Genomic DNA, 15,344 nt, shown 5'->3' with positions numbered 1-15,344 from the left:
CCGTGATCCAAAAGTAAAATGATAGAGCGGGTATATCTAGTTCTTTAAATGCAAAATAAATCAAAGGTACCGGATGAAGCAGCAACGCGATTGCTGAGAGGCCAATGAGTAATGCTTGATAGTTCACCATTTACTAAATTCTAAAATCTACTAATTTCAATCAAAGATCAATGGCTTTTCCTTCTTCTTTCTTTTGAATTGTGGATTTTTCCAGGAGTGCACTCTAACTTCGAAGTAATGACAAAATAAATCTTGGAATATTTGTGGGGTTTTTATACGCATTTAAATGTATCCACATTTCGAGAGATAAAAAGAAACCAACACACTTTTAGTTGAGCTTGATTGTAAAAATAATTTCAAAACAAACCTAAATATTGCCAATTTATTTGTGTGATATCCTCATTGGTGATCTTTTGTGATTGCCGGGTCCTTTGAGAGCCCGATTTGGAAATTTATGTTGGCTGCAAATGTATCTCAAAGGAAAAACTTAATGTTTAACACAATTCATGCTCTACCATATTAAGTGTATTTTCAGTGCCCTAAAGACGATAGAAATATCTTAGGCAAGAATATTGATGAGAACAAGGGAGGTTCAGTGAATTATTGATGTGCAGAGATAGCTGCAATCCGCATTTCTAAGTGCACAGAAGCGTGAAGCCGAAGAAACATGAGAGTTGTTATTGAAATGTACGATACTAGAGGTATTTAACTATGCATGGTTACCAATTTAAAAGAGGGAAAGTAGTGGTACTTGGCAGGGTCAAGGAGCGATTCAGTAATAAAAGACACAGTGAATATACAGAAAAAAGCACACTTCTAATTAGAAATACTTTCTTTTTTTTACTCAATGATAGTCACATTAATTTCTTAATATGGTATTTAGACACGCAACCATTACCAAAAGTGCTACAGTTTTGAAGACAGCATCAACAGGGAGGGTACATCTAATCTTTTTGGCTACTATGATGGATGGTTGAGTCGTTAATTAAGGCTTCATAACCAACTTGTGATTAGAGATATCAATGTATCTATCACTTCTGCAACATAGGATCACAAGTCCTAAATTCCTCAAACAGCAAACTCTTTCTTTCTTGATGGTTAAAATACTTTTGAAATCTTATTCATTATAAACCGCAATCGTCAACTAAATGGTTTTATTGTAGTGTGCAAAGTAATTATTGCACATTTGCGATGTGCATTGTTGTGTAATACATATATATGTGATTTTTTTTACACATCGAAACCCAAACATCTTTCTATGGGTTAAGAGAAATACAGTCACCAAACTCCACAAACAAGGGTATAATGTCACGTAATAAGGAGAAAGCACAATCTTTACTTCATCAGCTAGAGGATAAGAGGGCGCTTGACCTAGGATATATCAATATAAATAAGCTTAGGCGCCCCAGGAATGTGGCTACAGTGAAGGATGTTAAAATGGCTGAAAAATGGAGAGGCCAGGTGAACCAGGAGATTAATTCCAAGATATTGAAATTGTATGATGACATGATTAATGACTATCAGATACGAGATTTGAATGACCAGGTAAATAAGTTATTCCGTGAGAAATCGGCGTGGGAGTATCGAATCAAAGAATTGGGCGGTCCAAACTATATGAAGTTTTCTTCACACACTAATAAGGATGAGTTTGTGGTAAGAAATTATCGATATTTTGGCAGAGCGAAAGAGTTAAAAGAGGTGAAACAGTTGATACAGCTTCGGAATAAGGAGATGGGTGAAATGCATAAAAAAAGCAAGAACTCTGAACTTGAATATTTCAATAAAAAATTAGTGTATGATAAACAAAATAAAATCAGCTTTGAATATTATGGCTACGACATGTTAGCTGATCTGGAAATGTCAATATCAGTTGATGATGATATAAGGGCAGAAATTCTGGACGTTTTAGGGGAGGAATTTATTCCAAATGATACAAAATCCTCAATATTATATTCACACTCAACGAATGGATCAAAAGCTTCCACAACCACCGAACTGACCGATGGCTTGAATGATCCCGAAAATAATCTCTCGAAAAGCTTAATGAAAAAATTGATGCAAGAATATTCAAAGTCTGATACTTTGAAGAAATACCAGGGCGATAATCATGTTGACAAGATTAACGAAAATTTTATGAAGGTATTATTAAATGATAACTGTTATGAGATTCCTTCAATTAAGGATACTGAAGTTTTTTTAGTGGAAAGGAAAAAAATGCTCATGTTGAAGTCATTAGGCTTATGATACCATGCAACTCAAATAAATACTTTTGGTAGTCTGTGACTGTGTATTTTTATAATATGCCTGTAATATAAGTTAGATTACATTTCAGAATGTCTCGCTAAGAGACTTAGGTAATATATTGTTTATTAGTATATAATGAATAAAACAACAATTTTTTGATTAAGTAGTAATGAAGTGCATGTTTTAAGACATATATTGAGTGAGAAACAGTGAACATGAGCCAAATTGCAACATAACAGCTCAATCTTCTCTAATTCTTGAGACATTGAAAAGAATCATGTGAAAAAAGACAAAAATAAAAAGAAGAACAATCAGATAAAAAGCACAGAAAGTTCAATTTTGAGAAAATAAAATGCTCTGAGGGGAGGGGGTGACAAATAATTGCATACATAAACTCGTGGTAACTGATGATGAAAACATAATCTACTAGAGTATTGCTGTTTTGAGAATAATACCTATCGTGAATTAGTGCATGAGATGCCACGAAAATGGTATTAAATCAGAATTTTATTTCAGCAAGCTAGCTAGAATTTGAAATAGTTTTCATTAATAGTATGTTGATTGAGTGTATAGATTTATACGCGTCTATTGGAAAATAATAAAAGAGACCCCATAATATAAAAAAGAATAATAAAACAACAGAAGAAAAAATATGCAGCGCCAATGACTTAAAAATATTGTACATCTAAATGAAATCTAATCCCATGAAAATAAACACAACGAAACAAAAAAAAAAAAAACAACAGAACACGAAAAACGGAAAAAAAAAAGGAACCTTAAAAGCTCAAGATTTCTAAGAAAGGAAAAAAAAAAGAGAAAGAAAAGAAAGTAGATGTTACCTTCAAACTCAAAAAAGATATGAGCAAACCTGCTTGAATTTTTCCTGGAAATTACTACTATATGCCTTTGTTTCTTCCCAAATGGTTTTATCACTTTCTTTCCGGCCAATATCTAACTGAATTTGATCGATTTTCAAAATTTTTGTTCCCTTAACAAACTTATATGCAAAATAACTCACGAGGAATACAATTAAAGATCCATAAGAAGTGACAAAGAACTCTGCACTCCAACTATCATGTAGAAAAACAGTTGCACCAGTTGAAAATATTAGGAAAAGTCCTACAATTAAACCATAATAAGCTAGATATGGCTGCATGGGACTCTTGTATGGAAAAGCTGGAGAATTTCTCGATATTAAATCGGTTCTCAGCTTTAGACCATAATAGTATCTGATGAACGATAAGCACATACATGCCCAGACAATTTCTCCGCTGGACGAGCAAAGCATCATCAATCTTTGAAAAACATTATTAGAATCGTTGCTAATGCAAAGATAAGCAAGTGATCCAAACATTCCCAGAAATATCACTGCTAAATATGGCACCCCTTGTTTAGAGCAGCGACTGAATATCGAAGGGGCTTTTCCTTGTAGTGCCATTTGATACAATGTACGACTTGAAGCATAAAGTTGAGAGGAGCCAGCACTAAGAGCGAATACCACAAACATCCCGTTGAAGACAGCGGAGAGGGAGCAAAGTCTAGCATTCTGAAAAGCAATAATCCAAGGCGATTGGTTACCATTATATAGTCCACTGAAATTTTTTAACCTGTCAGTGTTCTTCTGTTGAGTGCAAACATCACCTCCAAAATAATCAACTATCGCTTCTTGAATTGCGGTACGATTGTCACTAGTATCATCTGAGTTGATAGTCCGGTAGCGTAACAATCTTGGATCACCAGCATAGAAATTTAAACCAACACAAAAGACTGAAAAAATATAAAATAATAAGATTCTCCAAAAAATTCTATTGGTAGCAGATGGCAAAGCCTTTCGAGGATGTTTTGCTTCAGCTGCAACAATCACCAGGATTTCAGTGCCTACATACGCATAATTGGAAATACAAGTGGATATCAATATGCTCAAAAATCTGCCAGTGTTGCCTCCAATACCGTTCAAAGAGCCAATTCCGGTATCCTTCAAATCAAAAGTAGGGCGGAAAAGTCCGTATGTCAAACCTTGAGATGGGTCGCTCTGAGAAGCTTGCCAATATGTGAATCCAATTTTCGTCCTCTCAGGGGGCATTCCGCCAACATTAATGATAATGTTCAAGATTATTGATAGCATCATCACCAAAATTTTCAATAGTGAAAAGAAGAACTCTAATTCACCATAAACTCTTACATCTAACAAATTCACCACCACAGTCCATACCAAAAAGAAGGTGATCCAGCCAGCAGCTCCGGGGCCTGGGATTTCAATATTATCATAATAACTTAACATAATTGTCGCTGCAGTAATTTCACTTGGTAATGACATGATATAATTGATCCAGTAAATAAAACCAGAAGCAAAGCCAAACGCATCATCAACAAAACGTGATCCAATACCAGAAACACCGCCAACAAGAGGAATGAACGTAACCATCTCGCAGAGCGATAACATTGTCGATAGTACCACAGATCCTGCAATAATAAACCCTAGTAAAGCTCCAAGTGGCCCACTAATCAGAAAGTTCTTGGAGGTGCTAAGATAAAGGCCAACACCCAAGGTTCCGCTGAGGGCAATCATTTGCAAATGTCTCTGTGTTAACTTCTTCTGTAATGAACCGTATCTCGGATCATCAACAATATCATTGGTCTTTCCGTTGCCATTGTTGTTGCTTGCGCTCCTAGACATAATCGCACTGCCTCTGGTGGCACTAATGTCGTCTAGTTCAGAATCATCAGAATTATATCTTGCTGGATAATTTCTTGACCCAGTTAAATTATCTTCATCAATTAAATCATCACTGCTTATATCGTTGTGGCTATCAGAGGAATAGCCCTCTGTAGTTGTGGTATTAATTTCATTTTTGATCCTAGAAGCGGCGCGCTTCACCGTAGAATCAGCAGGTGAGACGGCACAGCTTTTATCAAAAATTATCTTTTTATATTTATCATTAGGTTTGATACTTTTTACCGAAGTGATAGCATCACCATCAATATTTGAAGAGTATCCATGACCCCTATCAGTGTGAACACTTGCGATAATCGAGGCGGAACTGCTAGAGAATATTTTGAATTTGAATGGATTCATATGCAGAGAAATTGACATCGGTGTTTTCACGACAGAATTAAAAGGATTAGTGGGTGTAGTATGATTCTTTGGAGTGGCGATGGAACCATCTCTATGTAATCCTTTTAAAAGTGAACCTTTGTGCTTTAATTTTGAAGGCGACATCCTCGAGTTAAAACTGGCCAATGACTTTTTCGGTAGGAAGCTGTGGAACTGTTTCTTTTCACAGTAATATTGCTTAGAATTATTATCTAATAAATCAACATTATCTTGTGAAACCTTTGTATCATCATCAGGGACATAATAATTTTGAGAAATGTAATGCTCATCGTTGATAACGTTTATTAAGGTTTTGTTCTTCAAATTGTTGGTGTCAGATTTCTTTTTGTCAAGAATCTTCTTTAAATTTGTTTCAATTTTCAACTCTTTATTAAATTCTGTGATATATTTTTGGAAATCTGAAGAATCATTGTAATCATCACCAACGTTATCCTTGGTGCTCTTCTCCTTGATTAACTCATCATAGTAATTTGAATAGAAATTCTTGTTTGCGGATATATTTTGCATGGATCTTCTGATATTATACTCATCATCGAATAGCTCACTTGCCATCCTATTCAAGACAGAAGAGTTAAACGAATTAACCGAGACATCATCTATATCTTCTTGCTGAAAATTATGCTCATTATTTCCACTATCGATTGAAGAATTTCGAGCATTATTTGTGACAGGGAAGCTAATGAAATTAAATGAGGGAAATAGGTTAGAGTAAAGATTACTCACATTATTGTTCACATTATTGTTCATATTACTGTTGTCATTGCCATTATTACTATCATCATTGGAAAAAGTGTCAAATTCCAAATTTGTTTGAATGCCGTCAACTTCAAGGTGATCTTGTGGGAGATTCTCTATTTGTACAGACCGCGGTGGAGAGCAAGTGTTCTCACCAAGCTCAGAATATTGCTCCAGCGTTGACATTTACCCAAGTGTATCTTGCTGCAACCTTGGAGAATGAAAGGCCAACATTTGGTTGATAGTATCAGCGATTCTATACCAATAGTGCAAGAATTGGCTTTGATAGATTTGATACTCATTTACCCGGATATATATTTCATTTTCTGCCAGGGTAACCCTTCAAACATCAATGTATGTATATGCGATTATCTGTAATAATCACAAAAAAAAGTAAGCTTCCCGCGCGGTTGATGACTTGTCTGTCCGAAGTGGCACGATATTATGACAGGTCGGTCACCAGACGCTGGGTCACCAGATGAGTACTAGGGTGTGCCTAAAGTTGACAATAGCAATGAAACGATTACGAATATTTTTTCCGGATTGCGGCTGAAAAAAAAAATAATATTGTAGCATGTTCGAAAGTCCAGGTCGGTCTGGAGATGGTACTTATGCTTATACAGTCCGAGGTGCTCCGGTAAATGTACCGACTATAAATATAGCAACCAACGACCCGAAACATGAGGTTGATATTTTTTTCTTACACTATCTTATTACGACAACCAACAAAGTAATATTTTACAAACTCACAATTTTTTTTTTATTTTATCCAAAAAGTTCACAATGACTGGTGCTGCTGCTAACTCTACCAAGGTTCCACTTGGACTCTACATATTTACCAGACTTCACCAAGTTGGTATAGACACCGTTTTCGGTCTTCCAGGTGATTTCAACTTGGCCTTGTTAGACTACATCTACGATGTTCCAGAAATGAAATGGGCTGGTAATGCCAATGAATTGAACGCTGCTTATGCTGCTGATGGTTATGCCAGAATTAAGAAGCTTTCGGCGTTAATTACAACTTATGGTGTTGGTGAATTGAGTACTCTTTGTGGTATTGGTGGTGCAGCCAGTGAAAGCTTGGGTGTTATTCATATTGTTGGCACTCCTTCTACTGAAGCTCAATCAAAGAAGCTTTTGCTTCATCACACATTGGGTGATGGTGACTTTAATGTCTTCCAAAGAATGAGTTCTGAACTTAGTAAGGCCACTTACAGCATTGACGATATCAAAACTGCTACTAAACACATCGATGATGCCATCAAGACTGCTTGGACCTACCAAAAGCCAGTTTACGTTGGTCTTCCAACCAATTTTGTTAACATGGAAGTTGATGCCTCTTTATTGAAAACCCCAATTGACTTGACTCTTCCTCCAAATGACCCAGCTACTGAAGATGAAATTTTTGAAGAAATTTTGAGATTGGTTGCTAAGTGCAAGAACCCAATCATCTTGGTCGATGCCTGTGCTGTTAGATACAATGTTAAGGAAGAAACTGAAAAATTGATGGCAATCACTCAATTCCCAACCTTCGTTAGTCCAATGGGTAAGTCTGCCGTTACCGAAGAAGACCCAAGATTTGGTGGTGTGTACATTGGGTCCTTGAGTACCCCAGAAGTCAAGGAAGTCGTCAACTCTGCTGACCTTGTTATCTCTGTTGGTTCCTTGATGTCAGATTTCAACACTGGTTCTTTCACTTACGGTTTCGATATTCACAACATGATCGAGTTCCACTCCGACTACACCAAGATCAAGAGAGCCATCTATCCAAAGACTCAAATGCAAAGTTTGTTGAAGAAAATCACCACTAATGAAAACTGGATTTCTAGATTGAAGGCTGCCAACAGCGCCTATGTTCCAAAGGACCACCCTATCCCTGCTGCACACTACAAGCCAGAAAAAGAAATGACTGATGATTCATCACTTACTCAAGCATGGTTCTGGAATGAATTATCTACCTGGTTGCAAGAAGGTGATATTATTATTACTGAAACCGGTACTTCCGCTTTCGGTATTGCTTCTACCAAGTTCCCAAAGAACACCATTGGTATTTCTCAAGTCTTGTGGGGTTCCATCGGTTACACTGTTGGTTCTTGTCTTGGTGCCTCCTTTGCTAGTACTGAATTAGCCAAGCCAAGAAGAGTTCTTTTGTTTGTTGGTGACGGCTCATTGCAATTGACTGTTCAAGAAATTTCCACCATGATCAGATGGAACTTGACTCCATACTTGTTTGTTTTAAACAACTCTGGTTACACTATTGAAAAGTTGATCCATGGTCCAACTGCTGGTTACAATGAGATTCAACCATGGAGACATCAATTATTGTTGAAGACCTTCGGTGCCACTGAAGAAAACTCCGAAAGTATGGAAATCAAGACTGTCAAGGAAGTCAAGGATCTTTTCAAGGATGTCGAATTTTCCAAGGCTGATAAGATCAGATTGGTTGAATTGTTCTTCCCAATTATGGATGCTCCAGATTCTTTGGTCAAGCAAGCTGAAATGACCGCCAGTACCAACAAGAAATGATCAGTTTTCCATTTCTTGGTACGAAAATTGCTTTGAATGCTCAATGATTTTTTTTCCCCTTTAGTTTTTATGTCCTCGCTTTCTATATAAATCTCTACTTAATTTAACATAAGTCACTGTACTAATTATTATTAATTTGTTGTTTCAAGTAGTAGTAGTGGTGGTGAGGGCAAAGCTTTAACCCTCAACTAATATTGGGATCGAAGATATGTAAATCTAGATGTATTATTAGTGTAAACTATAAGCATGGAAAATTTTTACGAAGTTGGTTTTAAATAGACCTCGGCCGATACAAAAGATGATAACCAACTGTGCAGACGGTATGGTGAATCTATAGCACTCTAGACTGGCATGACTACTGCTCCGAAGTTCTGCTTCCAGAAATTGGTCACATCATATATCGGCTCCAACCGGACAGGCACGGGTTCCTGCGGACGTGTTTATTCTACTCCGCTCAGCCAATAGCATCCGCAGAATTTGTCAAACAAAATCAACTCGAAAAAAAAAGAATAAAAATTGAAATTTTTTTGCACACAGAAAATATATCTCTATTCTCCTTCCTTTTCATATACTAAGTTGACATATTTTATTAACAAAAACAACATTCTCAAATAAACTATAAATAATGGGTGAATTCAAGAAAGGTCAGTATTACCAGTTCCACATTTTTTTCTGTTGGCGATGTTTACTTGGTGTTGTTAGATGGATTTGTAAAGATTTGTATAAATCGTGATTGAATAGACTATTGGCAGTCATGGCATTGTTTTTCAAACAGGTGGACTTGAATATTATCAGAGAATATCTATATAGGAAAGGAACTGAACTATGGGTTAGCTTTTTCTTAGGTTATGATTTTAAAATTTCATCAGCGGTTGATCATGACGCCAAGTAAACAAAATATCTAACGATCAGATTTATTTGTATTTGGAGGTATTCTAAGACATTAGTTTTCGCTCTCCTACTAGATTTCATATTTTTTTTTATAAAAATATTCCAAGATTTTTTCTAACTAACAAAATATCCAGGTAACGTTAAGAAGGGTGCTAACTTGTTCAAGACTAGATGTTTGCAATGCCACACCGTTGAAAAGGGTGGTCCACACAAGGTTGGTCCAAACCTCCACGGTATCTTCACCAGAATTTCCGGTCAAGCCCCAGGTTACTCTTACACTGATGCCAACATCAAGAAGGCTGTTCAATGGACTCCACAAACCATGAGCGACTACTTGGTTAACCCAAAGAAGTACATTCCAGGTACCAAGATGGCCTTCGGTGGTCTTAAGAAGGACAAGGACAGAAATGACTTGGTCACTTACTTGATGGAAGCTACCAACTAAGCAGATTGAAGCTTAGTCATATAATTCCATATGTTCATTATTCCAAAATCTGCCATAGTTTTTTGTACTCTCTAAACTGCTTGTTAATATTTATTCAAATTAAAAAAGAACTAATATCTTTCGTAACTTCATAAAATTAAAATAAGCCCAGCTTTCGGTGCTAAAAGGCGTACCCAGCCTCATATACTTGGTTTTGTGTAAACCTTATAAATTATCTACAATGTAAGTGACACCCGCAGGTGGCAGGCAAAATGACGTCCGCAATATCAAAGGAAAATTTATAAGTAATTTTTGATTTTTCAATTATCCGTCGTTCATAGTCCATGAAAACCCATAGAGAGATCTGTGTTCATTTTGTTTAAACTTTAATGTATCAAATCAGTCATTAGTACAAATCAAATTTTTTTCTAGTTCTGATTAAACAAATCTTGCCAAGTGAAAGTTGAAGAATATATATAACCGAAAAGCCAAGCAAAACAAATATCTTATGGTGTTATAAAAGCAATAACGACCATAACAGTATAATAATCCCAATAATAATAATAACAAAAACAAAGCAAAAAAAAGGAATGAAATGTTGTAGAAGACACATACTTAGTTTGGAACATACGTCAAGTCTGCATCATTGAAAATTGTATTTTGATAGTTATCTAATCTTTCACTTAAAGCAATGAGAGATTGGAACCTATCAACCTTGCTGGATGAGTTTACTTTTCTTTGTTGATCACTAGAGCATAGTTTGAGGTTACGCACCAATAACGATGACAACTTATCATCTTGAGTGACAATATTCAAAGAATCATTGAAATCTAAATGACCTCTTTCCGAAGTGACTTTCTTTATGGCAAACGATTTTTCTAACTGTACTTTTTCATTTTGGGTTAATTTCTCTTTTGAAACTGCCGGAATGGAGCTTTGTATTCTTATTAACCACTCCCTGATAGATTCAATTGATAATTTATCAATATTTTCGGCAATCAACAATTTAGACGCAATATCCTTTTGGTTATAGTTCTTTAAGTTGGCAATAATGTCAATATATTTCAATTGTGGGGGTATCAAAGGGTTATTACTATCATTGGAAACAAGGATAGTTGAACTAACATAATCGAATTTGATATCATAAAGTAAAATGTCCTCACTAATCATATCAAATACCAATTCCTCTAGTTGCAATTTATTGTCAATATTCAAAACTTTGCACAAGAAATCAATTGGCAAAGCGCTAAATGACTTGAAAAAGTTATTAAGGGACTTGTAGTTTATTGAATTGATAATATCCCCTTTGAAAATTTTCAAGAAATTGTAATCATCCTTGGTGATAAATTGCTCTTTTGTAGACTCTGAATCTGCGATTAATTGATGGAAGCTTGAAATATCATTATCCTCATAATATTTCAATAGTTTCATTAAATTATCAATATCCTCATCATCAGAGTTTCTTAAATATGGCTTGATTTCATTGGATTGCAAAATACTGACTTCCGATTTCAAATTCAAAAGGTTCAAAACTATTAAATTTTTTAAGATCCTCGATTTATCAACATTGGACCCACTTTCATCATAATTCTTGAAACTTTCCATCAATATTTCAACTGATTTATGGAAGTCTCTTTCTATCATTAAAAGCTTCCCTTGGGCTTCATTTATAACCCCCAATATCTTGGGATGAGCAATAATATTATGTTCAAGCTCATTACATTTTTTGAACGTGTTCCTCAACTTCTTTATTGAATTAATACTCCCTATATCTGACATGGACAATAATATCTTCAACTGAATCGAATATGTTTCCAACAAGTGTTGCTTTTTGGTATACTCATTAGTGGTCTCTTCACATTTCTCAATTACCAAATCGATCAACTGGTCAATTGCAGAGAGGTTGTTTTCTCCATCATTCTTGCCTTCCAAAAAATTCAATTTAGCAATATTCAACTTTATAAATAATTTATCATTCAAATAAGAGGGATGTGCCAATGGCAACTCGATAAATTTCTCAAGAAATTCTGGATTATTTGATTTGCCATATCGATCAATAATTTTTACCAATGAACTCAAAAAGTAATTTTTATCTTCAATATAATCATTCATGTTTAAGAGCTCCTTGTATAATTTCATCAAATCATCCATATGGTTCAATTGGTAATGAATTTTCATAAGTTGCTTAAGGGACTTGAATTTCCACACTTTTTGTTTATCACCCTCGCCGCCTTCAACTTGATCCTTTATCTTAGCAAACAACTCCAATGCGGCATCCAAGTCATCTTCCTTAATAGACTTAGCAGAATAATATTGATTTTCTAAACTTTCTTCTCCTTCTTCATCCGAATCCTCTTGGAAGCTACCGCCATCAGAGGCAACCATTTCATCATCTGAATCCTCATATTCAAATGGGTCTTCCTCCTCTTCCGACATCATAAAATCTTCATTGTCCGACATTTTTATTCAAGTTTCCGATTCCGATAAACTGATTAGCATGCGATTCTTGTTAGCAAATAATAAAGAAGTTCGAGTTAGCAGGGACTAAGATGTTTTCTTTTGTGCTTTGTTTTTGATTTCCAGAGTGTACCACTATCTTGGGTGTTTCGGAGCAGCACCATAATCTCATCTCTCAGTTTTTTGCAATTCTTTTCGTTTATTTTTTTTCTCTTGCGCCACATTTATTCAAAATCATATTTTCAATCACTATTTCCATTGGTACAAAGCTAATACTATTATTAAACAGAACAATGCTCAGATATTCCTCATTCAAAAATATTAGCAGAGTGGGTGTGACTAAAAGGTTGGTATCGACCATCAGCAGGTTTCCTGAGGAGCAACTATTTTCTCTGAAGGGACATTCCTTTGATTTCGATGTCTATAAACCAAGCCATTCTTTCCTACCAAAGTCTTTGAATAATCCAGATGAGCCAGTGATTTTCATCCATGATTTTTTATCCAACAAACTGGCAAATAAAGTTGAAGTAAATGACATTCTGAAGACTTTGGAGACCAATGTGTATACTGCCAACTTGAGAAATCATTTCAGTAGAATGAAGCAAATTGAATTCGCAAAACCTTTTGACATCAACACATTGTTGGATGACTTAGTGGAATTTTACAAAGAGTTGGGGTTCGAAAAGGTCATGTTGATTGGTGAAGGTTTGGGGGGAAAGATCGCTATGTTGGCAAGCTTGTTGAGATCCAAAGACATGAATATTGAAAAATTGGTGGTTATCGAAAGTTTGCCACAAGATTTGACGGCTACTGCATCAGCAGAATTAGAATCTTGGGTGAAGGGATTAGCATTTCTCTTGAATGATTCCAAAATTACGAAGTTTGACAGAGAATATTTGGAAAAATGTTATGAAATTTTGTCCACCAAATATGGGATCAAGGATAATAGGACTTTGGGCTATCTTTTAAGTAACATCACCAATCAAAGAGTCAACTCAAAAGAATTGAATAAATACCAGTATTTGGAATCAAGAGTGCCGGTGAATCATATTATTGAGAGCTCCTTTTTAGAAGATTATGAAAAATGGCCTATGTCCGAGATTAAGGAATCTAAGTTTGATAAGCCAACACTTTTCTTGATGGGCAGAAACTCCACTTACTATCCTAAAGCCTTGAATGAAACATTAAAAATGAACTCCAACATCTCCAAGTATTTCCCAAAAAGCACTTTGAAAACATTTACTTCGGACCATTGGTTACTCCACACTCAAAGCGCGCATGCCACAAATGCAATTTGCCAATTTTTACTCTACGAACACAACCCAATGTATGATAAACTTAGAAACTTTGAAGAGCAGGAGTAGTTAGTCTTGCTCATATATCATATATTTACATTTATATATTTTTACATTATATTTTGTAGCAGCAGTAGTATACATGTGCACTGATGCTGGTTACGATGCGATGGCTAGCGATACGTCTATGATAAAAATGAAGCCGCATCAGATGATAACCTAGCGAAGGATGATCGCGAGTCTGGTGGGTAAAATGGACAAGGATGTTGAGCTGCCAATATTTACTTCCCTTGGGATGTTCATTATTGATGAGATCCATTATTTAGATAAGCCTTCTGTTTTTAATATCATCGGCGGCGGTGGTTTTTTTGGTCTCTTTGGAGCTAGAGTGGCATTATCATTCAACAATACAAGAAAAGCTGGATTTATATTAGACGCGGGCTCTGATTTTCCTGCTGAAATTAAAGACATCATTTTGAGCTGGCAAACGAGTACAATCATTAGAGACAATCCAGAAAGATTAACTACCAGAGGTTGGAACAGTTATGGTGAACATGATTTCCGTGAATTCAAATATTTGACTCCCAAGAAACGAATTGATATTCCAGATATTATCGGGTACGATTTTCTCTTGCAATCAAGGTCGTTTCATTTCATCTGCTCGGCAGATAGATGTGCTGACATGATCCAACAGTTGGAGAAAGTTCAAGGCATTGCTTACGATAATCCAAACTCTGCGGTTATTTGTTGGGAACCTGTTCCTTACCTGTGCATCCCAGAGAATCTATCAAGGTGCCAAAAAATATTATCGAAGGTTGATATTTTATCCCCTAACTCTGAGGAGGCTGCTCGGTTCTTTGGGGAGCCTGAACCGTTCACAAAGCCTGAGTTGGAGTCATTGGCAGATAGATACATTCCTTACCTAACCAAGGAGGGAAATCAAGGTCTTGGATCTGTTCTTGTGTTGAGATGTGGTGAACTTGGAATTTATGTTTGTAGCAAGAAGGGCTACAAGAAATGGTTTCCTGCCTATCAAATACTTAATCCACTGCCTAAGGTACTTGATTGTACTGGTGCTGGGAATACTGCTTGTGGAGCATTCGCTACAGCGCTACTCCTTGGACATGATTGGGAAACTGCTGGCGTGATGGCCAGTGTTGCTTCCGGCCTCTGTCTTGAACAGTTGGGGGTTGCCAAGTTGTCAGGTAAATCAGACTGGAATGGCAGTGATTTAAGAGATAGAATAGATATGTATTTACAATGGTCCAAACTAGAAACTACTACAGACAAAGTTTTAGAGGATTTAGAAAAATAGTGATGCTCGGGCTACTAGACTGTCGCCATTCTACTTTTGGGCTTGTTTTTTTTTATTATATTTTGATTTTGTTTCTCTGCTGTTTTCTTCCACTTAGTCTATATATTTGAGAACACTCTGCGAAGTAAACTTATACAATTACTCTTTCTTTCTCTTTCTTTTTCTCTATCTCTCTGGAAAATAAAGTTGACAAAAATACTGACATATATTAATATGTTACAACATCTTCTTCTTATATCAAGGTGCACGTGCATTTTTTTTTTTTTTGTTGTTGTCGCAAAGAAGGAGAGATTTTGTGTGCTTCTGGTTTCCCTATCACCTTTCTACGATAGTCGTTATCCA

The 15,344-nt window shown here is 35.9% G+C and overlaps 7 protein-coding genes across 7 annotated transcripts; 5 read left to right on the top strand and 2 right to left on the bottom strand. All coding sequences in view use genetic code 12, as the record gives it.

Moving 5' to 3' along the window:
• Positions 1-667: 667 nt before the first annotated feature.
• ISY1 (Isy1p) lies at positions 668-2,244 on the top strand (the record flags this gene model as incomplete). The annotated part of the gene is made up of 3 exons (XM_064995223.1): positions 668-701; positions 1,164-1,171; positions 1,279-2,244. 3 exons carry the CDS (start codon positions 668-670, stop codon positions 2,242-2,244), a joined length of 1,008 nt encoding a protein of 335 aa, XP_064851295.1.
• An 847-nt stretch (positions 2,245-3,091) lies between these two features.
• Positions 3,092-6,280, bottom strand: DASC09_016190 (Ssy1 protein; the record flags this gene model as incomplete). Its single annotated transcript, XM_064995222.1, has 1 exon — positions 3,092-6,280. One exon carries the CDS (start codon positions 6,278-6,280, stop codon positions 3,092-3,094), a length of 3,189 nt encoding a protein of 1,062 aa, XP_064851294.1.
• A 597-nt stretch (positions 6,281-6,877) lies between these two features.
• On the top strand, positions 6,878-8,620 carry DASC09_016180 (alpha-keto acid decarboxylase family protein; the record flags this gene model as incomplete). The annotated part of the gene is made up of 1 exon (XM_064995221.1): positions 6,878-8,620. One exon carries the CDS (start codon positions 6,878-6,880, stop codon positions 8,618-8,620), a length of 1,743 nt encoding a protein of 580 aa, XP_064851293.1.
• Positions 8,621-9,245: 625 nt separating this feature from the next.
• On the top strand, positions 9,246-9,956 carry DASC09_016170 (cytochrome c; the record flags this gene model as incomplete). The annotated part of the gene is made up of 2 exons (XM_064995220.1): positions 9,246-9,264; positions 9,646-9,956. 2 exons carry the CDS (start codon positions 9,246-9,248, stop codon positions 9,954-9,956), a joined length of 330 nt encoding a protein of 109 aa, XP_064851292.1.
• A 594-nt stretch (positions 9,957-10,550) lies between these two features.
• Positions 10,551-12,395, bottom strand: DASC09_016160 (uncharacterized protein; the record flags this gene model as incomplete). Its single annotated transcript, XM_064995219.1, has 1 exon — positions 10,551-12,395. One exon carries the CDS (start codon positions 12,393-12,395, stop codon positions 10,551-10,553), a length of 1,845 nt encoding a protein of 614 aa, XP_064851291.1.
• Positions 12,396-12,685: 290 nt separating this feature from the next.
• DASC09_016150 (uncharacterized protein) lies at positions 12,686-13,756 on the top strand (the record flags this gene model as incomplete). The annotated part of the gene is made up of 1 exon (XM_064995218.1): positions 12,686-13,756. The coding sequence occupies one exon, from the start codon at positions 12,686-12,688 to the stop codon at positions 13,754-13,756; it is 1,071 nt and encodes a 356-aa protein (XP_064851290.1).
• A 160-nt stretch (positions 13,757-13,916) lies between these two features.
• On the top strand, positions 13,917-15,002 carry MAK32 (Mak32p; the record flags this gene model as incomplete). The annotated part of the gene is made up of 1 exon (XM_064995217.1): positions 13,917-15,002. One exon carries the CDS (start codon positions 13,917-13,919, stop codon positions 15,000-15,002), a length of 1,086 nt encoding a protein of 361 aa, XP_064851289.1.
• Positions 15,003-15,344: the final 342 nt, after the last annotated feature.

Source organism: Saccharomycopsis crataegensis, assembly GCF_037102585.1.
Source record: "Saccharomycopsis crataegensis DNA, jcf7180000000073, whole genome shotgun sequence".
Lineage (NCBI taxonomy): Eukaryota > Fungi > Ascomycota > Saccharomycetes > Ascoideales > Saccharomycopsidaceae > Saccharomycopsis > Saccharomycopsis crataegensis.
Note: the sequence above shows the minus strand (reverse complement) of the source record. Positions and strands in the feature narration are given on the sequence as shown.